This window comes from Molothrus ater, chromosome 3 (genome assembly GCF_012460135.2).
Source record: "Molothrus ater isolate BHLD 08-10-18 breed brown headed cowbird chromosome 3, BPBGC_Mater_1.1, whole genome shotgun sequence".
NCBI lineage: Eukaryota > Metazoa > Chordata > Aves > Passeriformes > Icteridae > Molothrus > Molothrus ater.
In genome coordinates this window covers 73,013,732-73,040,511 of record NC_050480.2, presented here as the reverse complement: position 1 = coordinate 73,040,511, position 26,780 = coordinate 73,013,732, and the positions used below count along the sequence as shown (strand labels likewise).

Genomic DNA, 26,780 nt, shown 5'->3' with positions numbered 1-26,780 from the left:
AGGCCTTGTCCTTCAGATGTATTAGCCTCTTTCAGGCTGCTCTTGTTTCTTTCATTCCTAAAGGCATGTAGTTGGAGAACTCCCTGCAACTGAGACTGGCCACATGATATTATTTTGCAATTTATGAGGAAAATCCTTTAAAACATTTTTTAAAAATACTGCGCCTTTAAAAACTCCAAAACCAAAGTACCATGGTGGCCTACTAAGGATTTAAAAATACGTATCTGCAAATGGTGAGCTCTATGGATTTAAAGAAGAGTGACAAAGAGTGGTGACAAAGCTAAGTCAATATACCTAATATTGTCCCTACAATGGGGAGTTAATTATGTATCTGATTTCCTACTTATCGGGGAAATAAAATATTTTAACAAAGGAGTATTTTAGTGATTTTGACTCAAGAGAAAAAAAAGGAAACAAAACCCCAAACCCAAGAGATGCACCTTTAAAAAATGTTATGAGAGATTTACAATGACTTACAAGTCACTGTATACTTAAAGTACTAAGAAGAGTGAAATAGAGCTATAAGTGTGCCACTGCTACAAACGTGAGTATACTATAATTCATTCCCTTATGCACAGCTGATATCAAAGGATAGTCTTACTCTGCATTAGGAGTTATTTTTCCTACAGGACCTGTATATTCTGTCCAAAGCTGAAAAGATTTCTACAAATGTCCAGGAAAACCTGCAAAGTAATTGGTGACAATACACTGGAATACCAGCACTCCAAACTATCAAGAAAGGCAGAGGGTGAAGAGAACATATTTCAATGAATTTCAACACTGCATCCCACAAATATAAGTTAATATTGAGCACCTTTTATTCTAGGAAGAACCTGGCTTCTGGGGTAAAAAAATATAAAGGAGGAGGCATGTTAAAAGATGAAAACTTAATCAGAAATATCTATTGTTTCTGACATGTTCCTGGTTTGGAAAAAGAGCAAAACCCCAAGCCCTCCTCCTGTTAAGAGGAGCAAAATCCTGTTACGAGTAAGAATCCTGTTAAGAGTAAGAATCCCAGAATCATCCTGCTAACACAGAGAGAAAGCTTTGAGGCATAAGAACCATACAACAGAGAAACACGAAGTTTGTAGATCATCGTTAATACCCACAAAAGATGAGAAGCTGAACTGGCAAGTTTGTAGATCATCCTTAATACCCACAAAAGATGAGGAGCTGAACTGACATCAAAGAGCAGCTCAGACACAGCCCTGAAAGCGAGGCAGACAATCAGCACCACCGGGATGTCTCTTCCAGGCAAAAGGAACCAGCCCATTATGAGCTTCCACCTGGATGGACACCAGCAATACAAAACCAGAAAAAAAAGCCCCTAGCTTAGCATTTTACCCCTAAGGCCTGATATTTAAGTGGATACTGGGTGGTTCAGCAGCACAGCAGCAGTGCTGGGCCAAATCCAACTCACAGCCTTCTGGCCCAGGAGAAGTTGTTACCAAATGAAGCATGCTGACAGCATATGGAGGCCTGTGCTACTGGAGCAGTTTCATCCTCATCCAGAAAGCAAAAAACCTGTAAGATTATGCCAAACACATGATTCAATTTAGGTTGGAGCTCTGCTGCTCAAAGCACTCTGGACACCACTACTTCACCAAATGGACTGGCTTGTTTCAGTGCTGACTGTACTGCTTTCCAAAGGTTTTTCAGAGGGGAAAGGAGCATGGATTTTTTTTTTTTTCCTTTTAAACCTGAATTTACTAGGCACTAGGGGACAATTTACTACTAAACACATTTATCTATCTGCTTCACCTCCTGTTTATTCATTCCCATGCCAAAGTAACTTCAAGCACATGTGAAGCACTAAAGCTATGGGGCTTCAGCTCCCTCTTCAAAGCATGCAAGCACCAAACATTTTAACAGGCACAAAGACCCTAAGATGTCCCCTGAGAACTGCCTATCCACTGACTACTAAGCTCCTGCCTTTGGCCTCTCACCTAGACACCTCTTACTAGAAGGCACAGAGCTGGGATACAGTGCTGATGTACAATCTGATCTCCATTGATGTGAGCTGAAAATAACTTCCATGGAAGCAGGATGAGTTGCAGGAGAACAGAGACAATGAAAAATCCACCTCAGAATTCTTGTTTCCACTTTCATGTTTCTGCCCCAACACTGCACATGTGAGAATCACAGAAACAGTAACAAACAGATATGGAGATGTCTTTTATAGATAGCCAGCCACTGCTTTAGGGTGAAAAACATCTGACTGCATAACTGCTGCTGCAGAGCTGCAGCTCTGTCCCAGTGAAGACCATACTTCTTATATAAATGAAGCAATTTTGATTCAGTAAGAATTTTCTACTTGGAAGGGATGGAAGCAATAAACTCAATGAGGATTAAATACCAGGTCTTGTCATCCTTCAGTGCATTAGAAGACCAAAATAATCAAGATTTTCAAATGCTATGTCAAGCTGTGCAGAGCAGAAAAGCAAACTTCTTGCTTGTTTTGGCATAGCAAGCTTTTTACAGCTTCTATTTGTTATAAGTTGGAAAATATAACATTGCATTTGCTAACCCAATAGATCATTTTCCTATCCAAAAAAGGACAGCTGCTTTTGTAAAAATACAAACTAAGGACCATTTTGTGGGAAGTATTGCTTTATCTAACTTCTTGTTGTAAATAGTTACTTAAATTTTTTAACTCTCCTTAAACAAAAGAATAATTTTGATGCTGAGTAATTCAGCACATTTTATCAAAAGAGTAATAGTTAATGTTTTTCTGGTGAATCTTTTCTGATTTAAAGGATTAAATACTTCAAGTAAAAAGGACAATATCTGGGCATCCACAATTACATGATTATAATAGCAGGAGGAAAGTCCAAATGGTGCTTCCAGTATTATTCATCTTATTTGACCAAACTTAGTGTAGGAGACTCCAGCTTAGACCTAGAGTGAATGATCCCCCAGAAATGATTTAATGCCACTGGGAAACACCAAGAGAGGGGTCTGGCTTGTTACTCTCAGTTACTTCCTATTGCTATGCAGAAGCATTTTGAAAGCACAGTCTAGATCCAAGACAACACTCAGTGGTGGCTGGGACTCTGGGTGGCTGGAACCATCCACTTGGGTCAGTCAGTGCTTACTGAAGATCAAGAACAGCTACACCTTCTCCACTTGGACATCTAAAGCCTGAGACACCCTAAAAAGTAGTTGATATTCATGATCCGAGCACAGAAAAGCTTAATTTGCTTCCAGAGTTTAGTAGAAATCGGTTTGGAATTCAGTGAGAAATTCCATCTTGAAGGAAAGAAAGTAACTGGCTGAAAATTACTGGACACCCAGATACCAGATCAGGAAGCTGTGACCCAATTACTGTTTCTCAAGCTGTTACTGCATATGCCTTAGTGGCATTTAGCATCTGACACCTTCAGACAAAGGAAAAAGGAAAGAAAAGGCACAAGTGAGCTCAAAAGCAGTTCCAGACACTGTAATCAGAGTGTCCTGTGTACTCCAGAAGGCACATCCACTGGATGCTCTGTGGTGGAACCCTGCAGTGCCCAGCAAAACACCTTCTGTAGCTGGGACTGCTACCAAGGCACTCATCATGTCCCTGTCACTTCAATGTCCTGAGGAATGCACTGAAAAGGCACTACCGAGTCTCTTCCCTCTATCAAAGCACCTGATGAAGTGTAGAGGCCCCTCCTCCCCTGTGAAATTTAGCAATGTGGGGACAGTGACATACAACAGCCTTATTCAGAAAGGCTGAAGTCTAAATACCTAATTTACAGGATTTTAGGCATACCTGATTATACCAAGAGGGTCTAAAATTTCTTCTTCTTCCTCATCTCCCCCTTCTTTTTTCTCCCCTTTTTTGACATCTTCCACTGATAAAAGCTGTGAGATTAAGTCAGGTGTCTTCTCCTCTTTGAAAAAATCCAATGCCTCATTTTCTTCATCTTCTTTCTCCCTGTCATCAGGCATGTTTTTACCCTTGAAGTCAATGGCACTGGAAGATTTTGTTCCTGCAAAACATAGTAATGGAGGCAAAACTGAGTATACAAGATAAAAAATACAGTTTTTAATACCTTGCACTTGTTGCTGAGAGTTTTGTTTAAGGAATGAAGGACATGATCAGCTTTTGTGAAACTCTTTCAAAACACTCCCACTGCTCCCTTTATGTGTCATCCTGTGTCTGATCTGTTTACTGATTCAAAGTAGTTAAGTAGAGAAAGATAGAGGAAATGAACTTTATCTGAGACACAGCAGCACATGTCAAATCTGTTATTTATGTTCCTTCTACAGTCAACAGAAACAATAGAATTTCCACGTGGTGATTCATCCCATCCAAATGAAGTCATGTGAGTTTCTCTCTGAAGTGCTTATTTCTCTTCTACTGGCTACAGAGACACTGTAAATACTCTGCATAGATGTAGGTAGTTAACTTTCACATAGCTAGTAGAGATAAAATCCTCTTTTTGATACAGTTTAATTAACTTGGGTTAAAATTAGAGCATTGGACAGCATGTTTCTACAGCAGCTCTTCAGTTTACACTGAAAAATGAAGCCTGAAGTTCTAACACCCTTCAGTATGCAAGATGCATCCAGCTCAGCAAATTCAGCCAACTGAAAAATAAAACTAAGTCTTCTCACCACACTTGTTCATGCACAGAGCAGCAGAATGAGGAGAAAATAGTTCTTTGTTGGGGAGTTTCTGAATGTCCAGGGAAGCAATTTGAAATCATGAGCCCAGGTAAAAAAAAAGGCTACTGAAAACTGTGATGAATAAAATTCATGGCTACACCATTTTGACTATTGAAGTAACATGGCATGGGAGACTTATCTCACCCAGCTTTTCATGTCTGCATCTGCCAAATCAGGGTAAGACTGACATTATTCTAATGCAAATTCTGATTTCACATTACTTGCACCCAACCTGCCCACAGAATGAAGTCCAGCCTAGTTTACCTACAGATGTGCACCATGGTTAGGTTAACCAGCAAGCAAAGATCAATCAACATAAATTCTGAATACTCTGTGCAAGGGATCTGCTTCCAAGAGAATACTGCTCAGGGAAAAAAAAACCAAACAAAAACCTTACCACCTGGATTTTGCCATGCATTAAGCAGTTTTGCCCCCTTTGACTTTAGGAAGCTCCCAGTTCACAGAACTAATCTGGCCACACCTGACACTTCTGCAAAATGGGCTGTTTACTCTTCTTAGCTTCTTGCAACTTCACTTAAAAGTAACCCTCCACTAAGAATCCTGCACAGCACCAGGCTGGAGTACTCCCTGTTCAGCAGCCCTCAGGTGAATTAAAAGCAGAGAACTCATATGTTCCACCCATTCAGTAACTCCCTGCTATGCCCAAGAGACAGCAGAAAAGAACTGTAAGAATCACTAGACAAGACAACAAGAGCTGGACATAAAGCTAAGGAAAACTAAGAAAAAAAAATTAAAACAAACTAAAAAGAAAAAAAAGCTAGCCATAGCATGTGTTTAACTAACAAAGAATCTGTCTTCCATTTAAATCTTTCCCAGAGTAAAGAATTTGGAGGAAAACCAGACAAAACATGGAAGAGTTGCTCACTAAGAGAGACCCTGCACTGTCCCTTTAGGGTCCATCTCCCCACTGAAAACATATGACTATTAAGCCTTCTAAACTTACATGCTCTGAAGTACAGCAAGAAATCAGGGACAGGCTAGCACAATGCTTGTTTTGAAGGTACCTATCAACATCTCTAAATGAGGCAGGTGTCCCCTGAGAGGAGGGAGAAACACTAGCAAACATGACTGTGCAGCACTGTAAATGCACATGAGGATATTTTCAGGGACAGCCTTTATTCTGGCACTCTCTAGTTTTTGGCTGCCCAAGTCAAGAACTTAACACTTCCATAAAGCACATTCCTGGGAGAGGGGACACTCACGTCTTTTAGTTACCTAAAAATTCCAGTAACTCAGGACTCGTTGCTAGATCCTCATCTTTGGAGATGAATTTCATGATGTCATTGAACATAGCTCTTCGCTCAGAGATGTCAGATTCCCCCACAAAGAGAACTTTTCTAGGCAGGAGTGGCAGAGAGACCTGTGGATACCGTGCTGCCAGTCTCTGGTAGAGCTCCTCGATCTCGCTGTACTTCTTGGAAACCTGCAATGAAAATGTATTGCCTGGGTTCATTTCTTTACAGGTGAGACAGAAGCAGCAAAGCAGCAGTGAAGTGCTGTGAAACATTAACTGTGGAAGTGGAAAACCATGTATTAGCAAGGAGCTTTACATATGACCTAGCAAAAGCCTGTTATGTACCCAGTGAATCCTTAAGCATTGTTGCTAGCCTTCTAATTCTGTTATTAAAAATCCACTGCTTAATCGAGTTAAAGTTCATTCCAGAATTCATTTGTCTGACTCATCAGCTAATGAAATACTGGGAAGGTCACTGCTGCAGATACTTTTCTGACAGCAGGAATCCTTGTCCACTAAAAGCGATGCCCAGTCCTGAGAGACAGGAGGGAAGAAAAGCCCTGCCTGGTCGGTACATGGTGGAGAAAGCTGCCCATGTCTTTGCACCACTGTCCCACTCCTCACTCCTGGTGGCTTCAGTGCCCTTTGGCTGCTTAGGCCTAAAAAACTGTCACGTTTTCTGCCCTGAAGAGCACATGACACAAAAACCTAAGGGCAAAGAGCTCAGCTGACTCCTGACTATTTAGTTCATCCATGAGAAAATAAAAATCAACAACTTGGCCGTGGCCTAAAAGGTTCTCATACAGGGAGAAGATGCCAGCAGTGAATGGAGTCATTCCTTCTGTGGACAAAGACAGGAAGCCTGAGGAGAAATAAGGCTCAAGATATTACAAGGAAAGCAATAGCTATGGGAATGTTGGTTAGAAAAATTGTGGCTTTTATGCCACATTAAGTATTGAATTCAGTACTTTAAACCAATACACAAAACCCACACACAAACAAAACACTAAGTGATGTTACAGATGCAATGAGGGTGACTTCCCTGCTCTGTGGTGTTACACAGATTGTTGTATTTGTCAAAGCCCTCCCTGGATCCATAATCTACCAAACTGTTTCAATTAATACAGAGATAAAAACTACTCCAAAAACAGTGCTAAGGGAGTGCATAAGGGACAAATACTCTTTTAGGGTCCAGCTCTAATCCTCCTGTAACATGTGTTGCTGAACTCTAGAGGAGTGAATCCTAATTAACACTGCAATATGTGCAGTATTGCACATACTGAGATGGATATAGAAGAAGGAGAGACTCAAGCACCACATCTTGGAGTGGAGTAATGCAGAGTTCTCCCATCAACACAGTGATAAAGAAAGTCAACCTAACAAAAATCACAGAAGGGAAATGAGTTAGAAATCAGTGCAGAATCCCTGCACTGCATCTATACAGGCAAACTAAACAGCATCAGGCATACTCCCAGCCACTGGAACCTGAGAGCGCCTACTAGAAACCTCATTTACAGTGTCTACTGGAACCTGACAATGTCTGGCACAGTTTCTACACTCTGGACAGCTATCATGCTCCCAGATAACTCTTCAGCCCAAAATCTGGCCCAGTGGAGAGACCCCAGAGCAGCCAGTTTGGGCACTGATGCCCACTGCAGATGGTAAGGAAGTTTAATGCTGTGCACGCAGCCAGACTGTGTGAGCTGCCCTCCAGGCCAGGGAACAGGCCCTGTCAGTAACAGGCACACCTCAGCCAGTTCACTGATTCAGATGTGGGCACAAAGAGCAATAACCACCTCAGCGTCACGCTTCCCTGCCTTTCGCAGTAATTATCAACCTAGCCAGATGATTTGGAAAAGCATTTGCATTTCAGCTGTACAATGTTCACTGTGGGTTCAGTGCCCAGGCATGAACAGCAAGCAGCTTTGTAACAAAGATCTGAAACACAACACCCAACCTGAGTCGACAGGGGAATGAAAACCAAGAATTTTAGACTTGTCTTGTGAAAGCAACAAAGGTAAAGTGTGAGTAACACTGTGCTCCACATGCCAGATCTGAAATGACATTCAGCAACCAGGCACTAAAGTGAGGGCAATAGAGATGTTCCAGAACATCACAATCTTCCCTCTGAAAGACTCCCCAAAAAGAGAGGGGAAAGCAATTCCAGACCTTCTGAACTGTTGTACATTTTTAGTTTGCTAGGTCCCAGTAGTGCTCTGAGCAGGGTAGGATGCCTGAGCCCCTCCCAAACATACTATGTAAGCACAAATATAAGGGCAGTAAGGAATTCACCGGTGCTCTTTCAAAAGAATAAACATCATTACCCTCCACCCAGGAAAAAAAAAAGTCTGATTTGCAAAAAACATTTAACATCTAATTAATTTCAATAATAACTACCAAATTAATTTCTGAAAGCATTACAAGACAGCAGCCAATCAAGATTATGCCAAAACAGTTTTTTAAAAATACTCTAACACTGAACTGAGATACACAAACTTATTTCTTTCCCCACTTAATTTTCATTCCTCCTCTATCAAAGTCTGTAAATTATTCATAAACCTCAATTTATGTCTAATTACACCACTGAACCTAAAGCAAACGCACACCCTCGCATCCCATCGCTAATTGCGCCTTTGTGGATCTACGTGGGCTTTGAACAACAACGCCGGGAACGCACAGGCGACACGGAATACCAAGTGTGACAGCTCTGTCCCCAAAGCATACTAATGTGCTTCCCAGAGCCCGCAGCACAGCGGGCCGGCCGATAGATATCCTGCAGTGCCGGGATGCCCTCTGCTGGAACACCTCGATGTACCAGCGAGGCGTCAGCCCCCAGAACACCCTGATGGACCAGAGAGGTGTCAGCCCTCCAGAATAGAGGTGTCAGCCCTCTGCTGGAACACCCAGCTGTACCAGAGAGGTGTCAGTTCTCCAGAACACCCAGCTGTACCAGAGAGGTGTCAGCCCTCCAGCCAAACCATTCCCTGCTTACCCAAGCCCAGCGCTGGCCCCTGCCAGCCAGGCTCCTCACCCACTGTCCCTGTGCCTCCAGCCCTGGCAGCCACGGGCTCCTCGACACCCTCAGTCAGCTCTGCTGCTCGATTTACCTGGGGTTTGGTGCTGGAAATGCAGTGGTAAGGCTGGCTGAGCCCAGCAGCCCCATACTAGTGTGCTGAGAACCACCAAACAGTTTGGGTTAGAAGGGACTCTAAAGATCATCCTCTTCAATATGGGAGGGACACCTTCCCCTGGACCAGGCTGCTCAGAGCCCCATCCAACCTGGCCTTGAACAGTTCCAGTGATGGGGCAGCCACAGCTTCTCTGGGCAACCTATGCCAGTGGCTCAGCACCCTCACAGTCAAGAATTTTTCCTTACATCTAATCTAAACCTTCCCTTCTTCAGCTTAAGGCCATCCCCTCTTGTCAATTCCAGCCTTTGTAGCCAGTCCCTCTCCTGCTTTCTTACAGCCCCTTCAGGTACTGGAAGGAATCCAGTGCCACCCTGGAGCCTTCTCCAGGCTGAACAGGCTCTCCCCTCCCTGTGTCCTCACTGTCCCAGCTCTATGACCACTCCTGTACCCTTCCTCTGGATCTGCTCCAACGGGTCCATGTCTATCCTGTACCTGGCACCCCAGAGCTGGATGCAGCAGCACAGAGGCCTTACACAAGTGCCAGACAGGTTCCACACACTGTATTTTTTCAAGCAAATCCCAGACATGATGCAGAGCATTCTCACATCTTTCTAGTTAGAAAGCACTGCTGCTGCAACAATTCTGGACCCTTTCAATTTGACATCCTCTGTTAATCTTCCAGGAGAAAGGTGTATCAGCATGTAACAAAATTAAATCTTGCCTTTCCTGGTTATCACTTACAGTGCTTTGAAAATCCTTGATGGATCCTATGGCCCAAAATGTCAGGATAGAAAATAAGCACTGCTCTAAACCCCATTTTACCAATCCTATTAAATAAACAAAGTTTGATTTGATTAATATTCAGATATTTTTCTTCTGCTGCCTGTAATTCCTCCAGGTGTTGATCCTGCAGTTTTCCTCCCCCCTCCATGCCTCTAACTGAACTCTGTGAACACTGTGGAGCTAAACCCCACCACCTGTAAGTCAGCCTGAGTGCACACACTTCAAGGAGTTCTGTCAAGTCACAATATCAAAGGCTCAATCTGCTTCACTTCAAAAGAGTTAATCATGCAAATACAGCAAAGCATGTGCACATTTGCCAGGTCAAGACCTTATTTGCCTGTAACAATTAACATCCAACACAGAACTTAAAAGACAGACAGGGATGGGTTGAACATTTTTTTGGGTTTTTTTTTTTCCCACTGGGAACAAATAAATAAGTTGAATGTGATCAAGTATAGCTAGAAGGTTAAGAAAACCACCATGAAGTTCAAAGTGAAAGTCTGAAGTTTGCTACTAATCCTTCAAATCTCATGCATGTGCCTTGCCCCCCCTCTTCCCAAGGGCCTCACACAGGAAAGTACACACTGGAATGGCTGTGGGATACGAGCCTGGCACTCACAGTTGTGTGCAGAATTTGATCCCACTCAGTATTAATGCCATTTAATGCCTCTTACCCTTCAAAGCTCCTTTTACTGCCCCATTTGTGACCTCAAACTTGTCTTCATATGCTTTATATCTACTGCAAGGATTTCAACAAAATGGAGATCTCAGAGCTAACTTGAGCCCCTTGCCAGCCAGAGCACACCAACAAAGAGCACACTTGATTTTACAGTATTTCGTGAAAACCAGGGCTACAGTGACCTTCTTCTTACAAAGTCCACTTCTTAACACTGCAGAAAAGGGAGATCCAGCATCTCTGTCCTTTTAAACAACCACTAGCTTTGGGTACTGGAATCAAAACCCCTTCTCCCAGGCAGCACAAACCAAGCTTTTGCTTGGAAACTCCCAGTTCAAGGCATACCAGAATGAATGTTGCTTGGTGACCCCGTGGGTGTGCATTATGGTAGATTTTAATTACATGACCACATGCTGCTCTCCTCATCTGTTTTGCCCAGCAGAAGAGCAAGAACTGTAATATTTCTTTTTAATCAGCATGAATCCTGAGTGGCTCCTGAACCTATTGCTACACTGAGCATGGATTTTTTTCCCCTCCTCTCACATCACAGAAGCTAGAAGGTGAAGGAATTTATCTTCACAACATACCTGCACAGTCAGGAAAATGCAACTCCAATGCACAGATTTTCAGATTTTGAGGCCCAAAAAAAAAAAAAAAGGGCAACATATGCAAAAAGGCAAGGATGAAAACACAAATGAATACACACCCACGTATTCATATACTCCCTCATTTTAAGAGAGGAAGATAGTTCTATAGTAAATGCCTCCCTAAATTGTACTATGCCTGTCAAACACCAGTACTTATTTGTTCAGCTTTGAAAAAGAAAAAACTTGACTAACAAATAACTTGTACAGAAGAATCAAACTGGATGCAGATACAAAGAGAAGGCACTAAAGGCTGGGTGGATTTTTAATAAGGCTGGGAAGGGAGAAGTTAATTGCTAAAAAAGCTAAGGTGTGGCTAGAAGAAATGCCTTTAAGAAAAGCAAAGCCTTTTCTTTTTATCACAGAAAATGGCAAATCTACAGGCAATAATTAAATATCACCTTGGTAGCAGTACCGAAGAGAAAACCAATTTCCCTCTTTTGATAGTACAAGAGTATTCTGACCTTTGAAAGAAATGCAACTGACTTTTCCCTTAATTACCAAATATAACCTTAAGGTTATGCAGTTCTAAAACCCATTTGCCCTATTTTACAATTAGGATTTTTTTAAATTAAAAAATCCCTCCACTTTCTAATAATTTAGAAAGTCATCACAGAAGTGAATTTCTTATTCTGTTAATTCTTCACAAATATTTTAATTAGAGATGTTGTGATGCTGATTTTGCATAGTTCTGTTAAGGCTGGGGAATAGGGCACTCTGGATTGTTTAGACCCACAGTAAAGGTTTCACAGGTCAGATCTGAAGTCTCTTTCTGATGGTCATCTGGTTTTTGTTATCCCCTTAACACATCTCTCGATCTTGACAGGACGAGAGGACAGAGCCTCAAGCTGCACCAGGCAAGGTTCAGGTTGGACATCAGAAATAATTTCTTCATGGAAATGGTCATTAAATATTGGAATGGACTACCCAGGGAAGTGCTGGAGTTACCATTCCTGGAGGTGTTCAAGAAACATCTGGACATGGCACTTGGTGCTCCAGCGTAGCTGACAAGGTGGTGATCCGTCAAAAGCTGGGTCAAGGATCTTAAAGGCTGTTTCCCACCCAAATGATCCTATGATTCAATCCTGGAGACCACAGCCAACTTAGAGATGCTTCTGCCTTGCTCACCAGCCTTTCCCAGGGAAAAGAGGAGCTGCTGGAGCCGCTGGTCTCACTAACCAGCGCTCGCTCAGCGAGGTGCAGGCCCCGAGGGCAGGGCGGGAGCAGCCACTTCTCTGAGGCCTCAGGGACAGCAACAGGGCAAGAAGGAGCCAAAAAATACAGACCTGGCTCCCCAGCTGGCCAAAACAGAGACAATCCAAAATCAGCATCCAGAGACAAGGAAAATCCTGCCACACCTGCCTGCCTTCTCTAAACTCCGTGTCACCTCAGCGCTGTGACACTGACTCCTTCCTCCAATTTGGCAGTTTCAAAAAAAGCAAAAAAAGATGCCCCCCTCTCCCATTCTGCTCCAGAACAGGCACATAGTAGTTTCCTCTTCCTCCTTCAGATGTCTCATCTCACTCTGCTTTGTGATACAAATTTGATGTGTTAGATCTGCTGCCCATTGCAGCCTCGTTCTCCTCTGCTGTTCCTCAGGTACCTCTCTTACACTTCACCGCAAACTCTGGGGAAGGGTCACAGCTCTTGTTTGTGCTGCTCCAGCACCCAGCGGAACAGGGCACTGCACAGACACTCTGGGTGCAACCTGCCTTCCCCAGCAGCCACAGGACTGGCACTTCTCTCCAGGCTGAGCCATCTGCCTACATGCATGAGGTATCTCAGCTCCCATGACAGTCATTGTAAAATGAGATTTTGGTGAAAGTGACTGAAGCTCAACTTGCCTGAACACAGGCAGCCAGTGGCACCTTGGATGCTGCATGTATTCTTGCTGTTTCAGGGCAGTGCCAATGCCTTTATGCCCTCTGTCACTCCTGCCAGCCCTGTGCACACACCTATGGTAATTTAGGGTTTCTCAAATGGTACAAGACATTTATGTTATGCAAAGTGGGTTCCCCCACCCCACAGATGCTCAGCTACATCCTTTTCAACAGCACTGCACCAATGGGGATGGGAGTTTAGAAAACCAAACACAGACATCTGCGGACTGTTCTGCCCAGAAAAAGGCATCCCATGCTATCTGAGATGCTTTGGGGTGTCCAAAGGGCTTGTGTGCAGCAGGCTAATACCACACAAGATCTATAGGAAACACACAACTTCTGAAGGCCAGGTAGAAAATCCCAGGGCACCTCCAAGTGCACAGTGATTTGTGTGTAACTCTACTGACCCTCAAGCATTTCAGCTTGGAGTTGAAGCCCCCCACTGCAGCTGTCTACAATGTAGATACTTCCCCTTTATGGTCAAAGAAGAGAGACATTTCCAGAGGATGAGTCACATCATTCCCCTCCTCCCCACTGACCATATAAGCATGGACAGACTCAGATTAAAATATCCAACTTACAGAGAGATAAGTTACGACAGGTGAATCCCTCTGTTCCCCCCAGTAATACACACAGACAAGACTCATCGGAATGAATCGATGGAAAGCATCCATCCTCAACCTCCCAGCTCACAGTTTTAAATTACTCTCACACAACAAACTATATAGTATATCATATTTAGTCAGCTGAAAAAAATGCAACTGATGAGATAAATGTTATTCTCGTCAGGCTCCACCAGTTATCTTCTTCATGAAGAATGAAATGTCAGGAGACCTCACCAGAGGAGAAATGAGGAAGGTTCATTTCACTTGAGAAGAGCAACTGAGTGCTGAAAATCCTCCCAGAGAGACATGGGAACAGACAACCCCAGCAAGCAGAGGGGGCTGCAGTACAAAGTCTGTTTCTCCTCTTTATAGACAAGCTGATTTTATCAACTTGTTCTGAAATGATACAAAATGAAGTTAGATGACGACAGCCCAGTTCAACACCTCAGGTGTAACCAGATTCTTTCTTCCACAGAGCTGTGTGGAAAAATTACATAATATAAGCAGGCATTGCTGCATGAAAAAAAGCAACTGCACATCCCCGTCTCTATCTGCCCCTGCCTCCTCAGGTGCTTCCCTGCCCTAAAAGAAACTATAATGATACTGTGCAAGTCACAGACTCAAGGAACAGGTGTAAATCAGTACTGAATAACAAGCCCCAAAATACCCATTTTTAGCCAGGAGCAGCTCCTCAGCTGACATTATGGAATAGCCACATAACACTGGGACACAAAAGGAAACACTGCAGGAGCAAGAACAAGCAGTCAGGGATGAGCAGGGTGAACAGAACAGACTCCTATGCCAGCATTGCTGCTTTTACCATGGTTATATACAGCACAAGGTGTGGAATAAATGCAAGAAATCTCATTTGTTGTAAAGCATTTCTTTACAACACTGCTAGATATTTATCTGCAAATCAGACTGTTTAAATAGGCTTTTATCAGCTATCTTCCACAAAGTGTGAGTTACACTACAGGGTCATGGTCTACCAGGTAACCACACACTCACACCACTCTGACATTATAGTTATTGCCAAAACATCTGAAAAGAGCAGATGGTCACAGCATGCAACAAGGTGTGTTCCCTTATGGTCAATGGACAGAGAAATGCACTTCTTGGGAGTGCTTCAGCAGGCAGCTAAAGAAGATTAAAGAGAAAACCCTAAATGCACCTTTTCCCATCAGCTTGACAGACAGTCCCAGGAGCAACAGCTTAAGTGGATGTGCACACGCCATAGATGAGATTAATTTCACCTGTTTTAAGTCATGTGCTGTGCTTTCAAACCTTTACTCTGCAGGTATAGTGAAAAAGACAATCCAGCTAAATCATGTTTTATATGGACACTTCCTTGGAAACCTCTCTTATGAAGGATTTTAAAATCTGTGTCCAGGTAACAGACCCATTCAAATAAGCAACTATGTATTTATTTCATGTTTTTATACAAAGTCTAGTACTGATACATATATTAGAGAAACTAATTTGCAGTAGAACTTACAAAAAGTTTAATTGGCTTCTATTTGTTGATCCATAATGAAAAATGCCTTAAAGGCAACAACAGCATTGCCACTTTTAGCTCCTGGAATAAAAAGTTCAATTACTGTGTGGATAATGTAATATGCATAATGGAATAGGAATTGCAGAAATGGTACAGACTGTGTTGTCCTACCAAGGACCTTGACCTGGAGAGGCTGGGATTGATGATGAAGCATCTGCCACATCATGACAGAAATAATTAAAGCTGGTTAAGAAAGTGATCACTAACACAGGTCTGATGAAATATTTACCATAAATTGAACCACATCTTCAGGCTTGTGCTTTGATGATTTGAAGGCAGCCAGTCGGGTAACAACAACAATGTGATATTCGACATGGCCAGACATCATCTTCCCACGGATTTCCTGGTATTCCGGTACGGACAAATCCAGTCCCGTGTGTGTATTCTGAATTTGCCTAGGGGAGAAAATACACAGAGTTCAGGCATTGGCACAAAGACTTTTAGCTGTCCCTCTCCCAGTTACAAGCCCTAGAAAATCAATGCAAAAGCTCTCACTGGAACAGGACATCACACAGACCCTGTTCCCAACACTTCCTACTCTGTAACAAGACTAACTGGGACATGGCCTGTTTCCTATATTCCATCCCAAAGCACCTGACGTGAGCTCTGCAGGCAGCATCCCAGGAACACATAATTTCTGTGAAGAGATGTGTTTTCATTCAGAATGGGACTTCACTTGCAGGAGCTGAAAGTCCTCTTAGCCCACCTGGCAGGTGAGAAGATCCAATGATCTCTCATCAGGTTTATTTTGAGACAAAGGTCTGTTCATAGTGACTCATGTCGAACCCTATCCATCTCTCCTTTATCTAAGGACATTCCCAGAAATGACAGAGACAATAACTGAAAGTGCCATGAAAGAAAGAAGGAGCTCCCTGGAGCACAGGGACAACTTGTGAAGAGTCAATCAGGAAAGTGGATTAAAGCCAAAATACAAAGGAAGCTGCTGGAGCAGACTGATGGGCCAATTGCAGTTTCCACTTGTGAAGATCCTTGAGGAAAATCAGACAAACATCAGGACTGAGCAAGTTAAAGAAGGACATGATCCCTCAGAGCTGCCTTCTGGTTTTGACTATCTGATACACAGTCTTGCTGCCAAACAGCCTAAAGGGCACACTAGCCAAAACATATTGGCTTTCCCACAGAAGATCCTACTGGAAACAGATACCCGTCCTTTCATACCCAGTTAAATAGCATTAACCTCTGAGAGCAGTCATAACCACCCATGGTTCCTCCTGGAGGAAAATGCAACAGGGGAGTTGCTGCTGCAGTTTACTCAATGGATTTTTTTCCTCCTGACCTCTTCAGATGCACAGAACTGTAGCACCACCTGCCCCCTGGAGCGCCCCCTGAAAATATTTATGACGTTTTTGCAAGAGGAATGCCAGGTCATATTAGAGTGCCCACACATCAAGAGTAAGACCAAGCAGTTGCTGTTGGAGCATCAATTGGTACATATAATGAAATAAACAGTCTGTTTCAAGAGCCTGAAAGGCAAAACTGATCAAAGACCCCTTCCCCAATGTTACCCTGTGCCAAGCCATAGACCACTTGCTGTTGCTGGGTATTCTGCCAGAATCAGAAGTTCACTGTCCACAGCACTCAATACCCTCTGAACACATCTCTGAGCACATTCTTCCTATGTGTGAGTAAATGTTTTTTAGAGAAATCAGGAGGGACCACTTAAAAGAAAACTAAACTAGGATTATTAAACATTTTTTCTGTCTTTAAACTTTAACCATGAGGATTATCAAGTTCCATCTTCCCTGGATTTCCTGTGGACTGTAGAGTTTTTGTGGAATTCTTAACCTCTTCCTTCAGGAAGTTTAGAATCATTAACACAAGTGCCCTTTCACCTAAGGATACACAATGCATAGAACTTAATATACACTTTCAAGAGGCTTAAACAATCTAGTTTCAAACAAAGTTTCAAAAGATCCTCTCATCATGTCAAAACTTGATCAGTTCTTATGAAACTTGAGCTTCCTCAAGAAGACAATCTCTGAATCTCTAATTCAAAGCTTGAATCAAAAGCCTTTTAAAGAGAATATCCTGAGAGCTCCTGATAAATAGGATAACAACAAACAAGGACACAGACTCAGTTTTGTACCCAATCCTCTTTGCAAGCCATATTTAAAGCATTAGGGCTTTAACAACAGCTCTTACCATCTCCAGTATTTTGGTGATGCTATTCTGTCTGCTCTGGTTCTGTTCTTATGTTCTGCCAGTCAGGGACTTCACTTTACACATCCAGACAAAATTTTGTTCTCAGTTACAGGTGGTTGGCTCTAAAACACAGGACCAGTAGTGCTCATGTGTGAATGCACAGGTGCCTGGCTTTCACACAGCAGCCTGTGGGACCTGGGAGTAACAACCATCAGCTGTAACTCTGCCTCTTCCAGTAGCAGCCAAAATGCTGGCCCTAAGGGGCACCTGCCAGTTACCTCAGCTGGATCTGGACTTTTTTAGAATATACCTGCAGCAGAGGATATGCTCTTAGAAGAGACTTACAGCTCACAACAGCCCTAAACACTGTTACGATCACCAAAGGACTTTGCCCACTCTGGCAGACTGTATAAAGAAGCAACTCCTCATCTGCAACCACCAATGCCTCCACCCCAAATCTGCCCCCAGGAATTCCTGGAGATATGGACAGTAAATTAAGCCACATGACAGGGACTTGAGATAAGATAAAGGGAGTACTATTGTCCAAGTTATCTCAAGCCTAAGGAGAGATAAACAAGAGTGGGGGAGAAGAGTGTAACACTGCAAGGAGTCCATGGAGAAGGCCAGCTCAGCAACTGTGCTGAAGGTCAGCTTTTGACTGCAGGAGACCATAGTCCACTGACTCCAAAGAAGAGACACACTGAGCACAGGACAGTCACACTCCTATGTAGGCCTGAGGGTACTTATCCCTTCTGATGGGGCTCAACTACACAGGCATAGAGGCAGCTGCCATGTCTTAAAAGGTGTCATAAACCAGCAAAGTCACCCAGAGCACCCCCAGATTTATTTCTGGGCCATCAGAGGATTGTACATGATTCACAGTGTAGCAAAAGACAGTGCAAAACTCCACCCTGCAGGGGAGGTGCTTGGGCATGCCTCTATATACCTGAATGCATATTAGCCCATTAAACTTTATTTTTTGTGGGACCCTTACCACTAAAAAGAGTGAAGAAGGACCAACAAAACAATGCTGGATCCACAAGGCTAGTGATTATCTTTCTACTTAATTGTTCTCTCTCTGCCTTTCCCTCCACCCTTTCTGTGTCTTTGTCTCTCACACATTTCACTTAATAAAATCTGCATTATTGATTTTTAGCAATGATCTCACTGGCACCTTAATTTGGGTAGAAGTATCTCTCTCTAATAATCACAATAATCAGATCTTAACAGCTCTCCAGATGTACAGTCACTCAGGTTGTGACTGCAGCTATGGCAGCCAAAAGGTCTGGCACTCATACTCAAAAGTGACCCACAACCCCAGGGAAGTGCGTGATTACCAGTCCTTGAAAGGATGTGTGGAAGCGGCACCTGGGAACAGGGTTTAGTGTGGACCTGGCAGTGCTGGGTTAATGCTTGCAGTTGATGATCTTAAAGGTCTTCTCAATCTCAAATGAGTCTGTGATTCTACTTCTGTTAACACAGAGTATAAATGACTAATTAACCTGCTTTTCACCTCTAATATAAATAAAAGGAGTAATGACCAGTGAACCATCCTCAATGGCCTTTAGCTGAAAACAGCAACCATGTACAGATGTTCTGAGATGACACGATGACAACTTCACTGAAAGAGCTGCTGCATTAGAGAGTTCTGAAACTGCAATGAAGTTAGTAAGTACCTTATCTATACCCAGGGTTTTTCTTATAAAGTTGTTAGAAGTCTGTGCTAAAATGTCATGGAAATTATTAGAGGGAGGGGGAACAGCTACATTTTTGTTTGTTCGCTTTAGGCCTTATGATCATTTTCATTATCATCTCCTACAGGAAACCCAACCCTATTATCTTCTATAGCAATAGGATTTCTTTTTAAATATAAAACTGATTCTAAAGAAACAGAAATCAGCAGGGAGACTGAGACAAACAGAGCATACTATCCAAAGTGCTCCCTAGTTCTTGTAATGCCTTCAAAATAAGCAGCCTTAATGTTTTAACTAATTAAATGCTGTTATTGTTATTCAAACAGAATCAGCACCTGCAAACCCCAAGACAGAATATAGTTTCACTGCATCTTTCACATAAAACCAACTATTTTTACACTTGTATCTTTTAAAAAAAACAGCAAAAGGAGAAAACTGGTTGTTTAATTTGGATACACAGGTTTATTGCTTCTACTCTTTATTTGAATCTAGCTTATCTCCAGTTTACACTTCTGTCTACAAAACAGACAGTTCACCAGAGACCTGGGCACATGGTTAACCTTCCTAACAGGAATCACTTCACCCAAATACAAGGAGACTGTTCATACCAGCAGCACTGCTGTGAATCAGAGCATTGCACAATCAGATCATGCAGGAGCGGCCCAGAACAGAGGAAGCGCAGACTGTAAAGGTCAGCTGAACTGAGCAGCTTCCACAGTTCATGGAAGAGCTGGGTGTTCACTCCTGGTTTTTGATTTGCATATAATCATTAAATTGTATTTCAATTAATCTGCTTTCTGTGCTGAAAGGCCAACATGGAGGGTGGTCAATAGGCACCTCCAGAAAGAAAGTAAAACAAGAGATTCAAGTGCTGTGACCAGAGAAACATTTATTCCAGCATCTGTATGGCCAGGAGAGCAGAGTCTTGCTTCCTGCCTTGATAAACTCAGCCCTGCCAGCAGCACCCAGCTCCAAAAACCTCTCTCCAGAGGGGACCAAATTGTGACATTCCTGGTCATAACAGAAGGAGAAAAAAATGTACAACCAGTTTTATTTATTAAGTGAAGGGAAAGTACTCACCAAATAGTTTATTTCTCTGTCTGGTCTAATTACAAGTATACAGATTTTATAGGCTCCCCAGAGAAGTGATCACAGCACCAAACCTGACAGGGTTCAAGAAGTGTTTGGACAATGCTCTCAGGCACATGGTGTGACCCTTGGGATGTCCTGAGCTGAGCCAGGAGTTGGACTCCATGATCCAACTCAGCATAGTCTGTGATTCCATGATTTATATTACCACAGCAACTAGGAATCCTATTCCCAAAACAAGTATGTGGAAAAAAGAGGGGAAAAGGTCACAACTATACAGTTATTTCACCACAGAAGCTAGAAAGTATGTCCACTTACTAAAGTCTTAATCCCACACATGCATATATACCCAATTTTATCACTGAAAGCATTCCAATTTCAGTGGGACAATTTGCAAGTGGGTCTTTTTCAGTCTAACAACTGTAAAATTAATCCAGGTGTTCCAATTTCCATTTCCAAGCCTAAACTTTATATAAAGTCAGTCCTGCAAAACGTCTGTTAGTCACATTAGATACATTTGAAGGTTCAAGGCCACTGCTTCAAGGAAAGTCCAGCCCTGATACAGCCAAATATTTAAGGATTAAAATAATGACTTTGAAGTTAAATCGACTGAAATACTCATTATTTATGTCCTAGGAGGTAAGGACCTTGCTGAATCAACACTTCTGCTTCTCATGTCTCATCTGATAGGAAACTGCTTTCATGTGGTCTCAAATATCTCATGGGGATTAAAAAAAAAGAGAGAGAAAGAGATCTATCAATTTCCCTATAAGAGATTGCCATAAGCATTTTCTTCTTGAGGTATTTCTCATCAGGATTCCTTTACCACACCTAGGAAGAAACAGGGTTTAAACATTTAATGCAAAGGAGAAGAGCGCCCCTGCACCACGCAGGGGGCAGCTTCCAGGAGATGGGAAAGGAGAATAAACTCTTTTTCTGCCCATTCCTGGGCTGCCGACACGAGGGGACACGAGGAGGGGACACAGGGATACAGGGAACAGCAGCGGGCATGGGCACCGGCCAAAGCACTGGGGACACCGCCGCACACCGCAGGATAAACCCTAATTCCTGCCCACCCACCGCCAAACACCGCCAAGGAAGGGATGTGTCCGGTGGGCAACAGCACCCAAAGCTGCGCCAGAGCGGACGGCAAAGGACGCGGAGCTGTCACAAGAGGAGAGGGAGGGCACACAGGACGGGCCAGGGATCCCCCCGGCTGTGGAATGCAGGAGAACTGGAGAACATCTGAAGTGCCCCGGGGCAAACCCACACAGCACTACCCGGCTTCCCCTCAGCCTCCGCCGCTCCTTCCTTTGCTTCCCCTTCCCTTTCTCCTTCCCCGCTCCCCCGGGCTGCCGCGCCGAGGCCGCGGCCGCTGCGGGCGCGGGGCGCTGCCCGGCCCGTCCCCGGACGGTACCTGGTGGTGGCCAGCACGGCGGGAGCCGCGCCGCGCTGCTCCATGGCCGCGGGAGGAGGTCCCGCCTCCCTTCCCGGGGCCGGACCCGCCGTCCTGCCGGATGTCAGGCGTCGGCGGCTCCGGTGCAAAACGAGCTGGGGAAAGAAAACGTCCGGCACGGGGAGGAAAAGAAGAGCGCGGCTCGTAGTCGGCAGGATTCGAACCTGCGCGGGGAGACCCCAATGGATTTCTAGTCCATCGCCTTAACCACTCGGCCACGACTACACCGACGGGCGGGTGTGTTGCCACGTGAGCCCCACTAACTCATCACGCTGCAATTCCTCTTCCTCCCGGACCCAAACTTTCTGCAACTTCCCCCAAACCTCAGTGAATCTCTGGGCGCTTCTCTTCCTCACGGGAAACAGCTCGCACGCACCTCCCGCTGACACAACGGGCACGGCGCTGCTTCCCCAGGCAGCACCAGCCGGGTGCGAGGCACGGCCACCCCCGCAGCCTGGCCACACACCTCGGAGCGGCTGTGTGTTCCGAAGTTTATTTTGGGAAAGAGAGAAGCAGTCCTTCTGCTGCCCTTGGGGCACCCGCGGCTCGGCTGGGCTGCCCTGGTTTGTTTGCGGGCTGCTGGGCGTACCCGGGCCCTTGGTTATCCCGCGGCCTCTCTGCGCTCCTGGGCACGGCTCCTGCAGGGAAGCGCCTGGGAAAAAAGCTTCGCAGCGGGCACAGCTTCGTGGAATCACGGAATTACAAAGTTCTTATGGTTGGAAAAGACCTCTAAGATCATGGGATCTAATCGTTTACTCATTCACCATGTTCAAACTAAACCATAACCCTAAGTGCTACAGCCACATGTTTATTTGAACACTTCCAGTGACAGCAATCCCACAACTTCCCTGAGCCGCCTGTCCCAATGCCTGACCACCCTTTCAGTGAAGAATTTTTTCCTAATATCCAATTTAAACCTCTTAAGGTGCAACTCGAGGCTATGTCTTCATCTGTCACTTGTTACTTGGGAGAAGAGACCGACCCTCACCTGCCTGCACCCTCCTTTCGAGTGTTTGTAGAGAGTGATGGGGTTCCCCCCAAGCCTCCTTTTCTCCAGGTTAAACACCACCAGCTCCCTCACCTGCTCCTCATCACACTGGTGCTCCAGACCCTTCTCACCAGCTTTGCTGTCCTTCTCTGGACAGACAGAAACCACAGACCGAGAATATTATAAAAGTGATAAAAAAACAGATGCTGATACTGCATCAGTGCAGCCAACCTCCAAACAGGCTCAGCACCTCGAGTGGGTATGCAGCAGTGTCCCCAGAGAGAAGCAGCCCTTGAAAGATGACCTAGTGAGTGGATTAAGACTTTTCACCCCAGAAAGGAGCGTTGGAGGAGTTTGGGAGTGATGGAAATGTCAAAATCGAGAGCAGTCCAAAGTGGCAGACACAGAACAATCTTTTGATGCTTGTGGTGAAACAAGAAATCTGGAACATGAAACCCACGAGTCAAAACAAAAAAAAAAGGGAGACTTCATGGGTGGGGTCCCTTCCTAAATCCCCATTGTTTTCTCTCCCTGCCACTACAAACCTTTTGTTAAGCAGAGTGTAAACACCACCACCCAGCTGCAGCCTTTCTGGCACAGGAGTTGCAGTTTCCAGAAATGCTGCAAGCCACCAGAAAGTGCTTTTGGAAGATTAATTGTTCTCATGTGGCCTCTGAAGGGTTAAAAAGCTCTGGGGTTGAGTTCCTGTAAGCTTATAATGAATAGTTCTATGGCTAAACAAATTGCTTCTCTAATGGCATTTTTATTCCCATTTGACTTCCTGGATAATGCAATTTATTCAGGTAGTAACAAGGAGTAAGCAGCTGGCAGCTTGCTGTCTGAGACAGCAAAAATAGAGCAGGACCTGAGCCCGTGACTTCCCACTGAGGCTTGTCGTGCTCACTGAGCAGTGTCCTTCCAGATGTTGCTAAGTGCCTGTGAAGGGGCTTCAAAAGCTGGGGATTTTCTCCCCAAACAGAAGTGTCTGCTTGGCTTCAGTGAGCTGCCACTCTGTGTCCTGGAGAGGCTGTGTATGCTGTGTCTGTGCACTCAAGGAGAAGTCTGAGCACTGCCTGTTTATCTGAATTCCTAACAAGTCTTATCATACATGGCATTTTTATAACTCCACAGCCCACATCATCGTAACATGTGAATAAAACAAGTCCCTCAGTGGTGCTAACCTCTGAAGTTGTGGAAATAATCAGCTGATTTTCCCACAAGGTTAGGGCAGGGTCTTTGTTCAGATGGTGACTGTGTAGAGTGAACCTCTGCATAAAAGGTGGACATAAATCAAACCTGTCAGGAGAAAACTAATATGCCAGTAGAGCTATCTGCAGGACATAACCATCAACTTGCCTCTTTGAGAAGCAACTCCCAGAATACTTGGAGTTTGATTCCCATGTTGCTTTGGATGCTACACAGAAAATTTCTTCCACTGAACCAATTTTTTTACTCAATTATCCACTGCAAACATGCAGGGGGATGCCTATGGAGAATGTCCAAAGAATCTGAGAACCAATACCAATAATAATCATCACTTATAAACTTATATTTTCCTACCTACTACTTGGGTTACCCTCAGCTGTTTCTCTCCCTTTCATGGTCCCTTCTGCCTCAGTTCAATTCTCTATGAGCAAAGGAAAGACAAAGAAACTCTCTGAAGTTTCAGGACTATTTTCTTTGGAATTTATGCCTTTTTTCCCTGCCTCTTAGCTCTGCAGTACTGACTGGTGTAGTATGTTGCTTGACTTAATTTTATCCATTCTTTTTCTGTTTTATTTTCCCTTTCTTTCCATATCCCCAACAAACTCAATCAGCATAGTCACACAGTCTGTATTTACTAGCCTAATTTATGCATAGCCTCTATAGCTAAACAATTAATTTGCATAGAATGACTGCCTAATTAGGAATGCATGTTCTTTTACTGCAGGTCTGTGTGGTACTGTACTAAACCCTCTGTGGTTTCTGCATAAATGAGGCCAAGGCCAAAGATGACTGCTCCAAGGGAGAGAAGATACTCGAAGAAAATGTAAGTAAGTCTGATTTCTGTCAAAAGCTTCTAGAAAGTGAAGGAAAAGAATGAGTGGGAGACAAGTAATTAAGCTCAATAGGAGGCTGAAGGAGGTTTTTGTTGTCTTCAAGATGTCTGAGCATTGGGAAGTGTCCTGCAGCAGCGCGGCTGCGAGACAGACGTCCGGCTAGCTGGTCAGCACCGCTAGCAGCACAGGGGGCACTTGTCCCGATAGCTCGGCTTCAGGACAGCGCCTACGGCCAACGCCCAGCGTTGCAGCTGTAGGCATTGCCTTGTGCAGGACGAGGCCGTATCGAAGCCGCAACCAGCGGAATGAGAGGACCGGCCTCCAACTGCTGGTTAATCCAGGCTTCAATGAATCCTAGGGGAAGCAGCGGAGAAAACAGGGAAGGAGGCACTACAGCAGTTTTTAAAGGGTGGAGGATGTAAGGGAGGTGCCAGTCCCTGGACCAATAAGGATACAGTGGGGAGTGGGATCCAAAGGACTGACATGGGGAAAACAGCAATGCGGACAATTCTGAGGAGGGGCCCCGGTCCCTGAACCAATCATCCAACTCTCCAGCTGGAAACTTCTAGCAACAAAGGTGGGAATGGAGAGTGACTGGCAGGGCACTGGGGAGGGGTTGAGGAAAGGATACATTGGTTTCTAGGGAAACTGGGGAGGAGCTTTAAGAGATACAATGACAACTGGGGTGGAGTTAGGGTGACGGACACTAACAGGCACAGGAGAGAGGACCGTGGCAGAACCATTACCAAACAAGGAGGGAGCAGAGCGGTCCAACTTTAACAGAACAGAGTACAACAGTGTCCACGTAAGAGGAACTCATGCTGAAAATGGTATTGTCCAGGAAGGCTAAGATAACTCTCCCAACACAGTGGTAATGGGGAAGCCAGGTTTTAAACAAAGAGTCTATGGGAAGATGCATATAACCTCTTTAACTAGAGGTGTTGCTGTTTCATGAGTCAAGTGGCTGTTCCTGGTTTTACTACCACCACCATAGAAATCTTTTAGCTGTCATTTCACAGAATCAAAAGGAAAATGAGTTATTCTTAGAATTCAAAACTCAGATACCTGTCTCTGTCTCTCTGCGAGCCTCTCAGGAACCCTCAGCCAGTCCCGAGTCGCCAGACACTGGGGACAGCCCCGACACGGCCGACAGCGGGGAGACACTCTCTGTGTGTGCCCCGAGGGTGCTGAGGGCACCTGGGCTGACAGCAGGGAGACACTCTCTGTGTGTGCCCCGAGGGTGCTGAGGGCACCTGGGCTGGCAGGGAGACACTCTCTGTGCCCCGAGGGTGCTGAGGGCACCTGGGCTGACAGCAGGGAGACACTCTCTGTGCCCCGAGGGTACTGAGGGCACCTGGGCTGGGCGCCTTTGCAGCACAAGAGACACCAGAGACAGCGGTAGAAGAGAAAGGGCCGACTCTGAGCAGGGGTTAATCCAAGGTTTTATTAGGATCCCAAAGGAGCTCCTGCACCTCAGGGCCCTCCTGCCGAGAGCCCCGGGAGATGTGCCAAGGTCACATTTAAAGGGAGGTGGAAACCAAAAGCAGATAACGTTTTACCAACCAATGAGTGACCCTAAGGGATGGATGCTGGGGGATAGACATATAGGGGCACAGCGTATGGGGCAAGGGTCGGGGGGCTGACTCCTGGCCTCTGGCTAATCACTCGACGACCTGGACCAAAACTTCTGGATGGAGGGGATGGGATGCTGAGTGATTGACAGAGAGCCAGGGTGGGGGTTTGGGGATGATCTCATCCTGGAGAGGGATAACACAGGTAAAGGGAGGGGGGTACAGTTTGGGATAAACCATTTGGGAAAAATATGGGGATACAAAACAAAACTACTTCAAGGTATTACAAAATATAAAAACGCACTTCAACAGATACCTACTATAAGTAAATCCCAACTGCACTACAATATTCTTATAAATGTCATGATTTTGGGATACCTTTTGAACATTTGGGTTCAGCAGTATGGTTCTGCTGGTCTGGGAATACCTACTACATAACTATTTTATGGCTTGTGTCCTGAGCTGACTTCTTGATAACCTTAGTTTTACACACTGACATAATCTAGGTTTCCACTTTACCCAGTTGCTTATCACTTTGTGCTATGAAACAAGAATATTTTCCCTCAGAGCTACTATGTACAGCACTGGCAGGGCTCTC

The 26,780-nt window shown here is 44.5% G+C and overlaps 1 protein-coding gene and 1 non-coding gene across 2 annotated transcripts in view; both read right to left on the bottom strand.

Annotated features, from left to right (window-relative positions):
* HS1BP3 (HCLS1 binding protein 3) overlaps window positions 1-21,602 on the bottom strand; it is a 56,006-nt gene extending 34,404 nt beyond the window's left edge. Inside the window, exons 1-4 of the mRNA XM_036379294.1 lie at window positions 21,546-21,602; window positions 15,412-15,577; window positions 5,890-6,097; window positions 3,755-3,974 (exon numbers count right to left, since the gene is read on the bottom strand). Coding sequence (XP_036235187.1) covers window positions 3,755-3,974; window positions 5,890-6,097; window positions 15,412-15,577; window positions 21,546-21,589 — 638 coding nt within the window. The 5' untranslated portion in view covers window positions 21,590-21,602. The remainder of the gene's footprint in view (window positions 1-3,754; window positions 3,975-5,889; window positions 6,098-15,411; window positions 15,578-21,545) is intronic.
* A 125-nt stretch (window positions 21,603-21,727) lies between these two features.
* On the bottom strand, window positions 21,728-21,809 carry TRNAS-AGA (transfer RNA serine (anticodon AGA)). The gene has a single exon. It is a non-coding gene; the product is annotated as a tRNA-Ser (tRNA).
* Window positions 21,810-26,780: the final 4,971 nt, after the last annotated feature.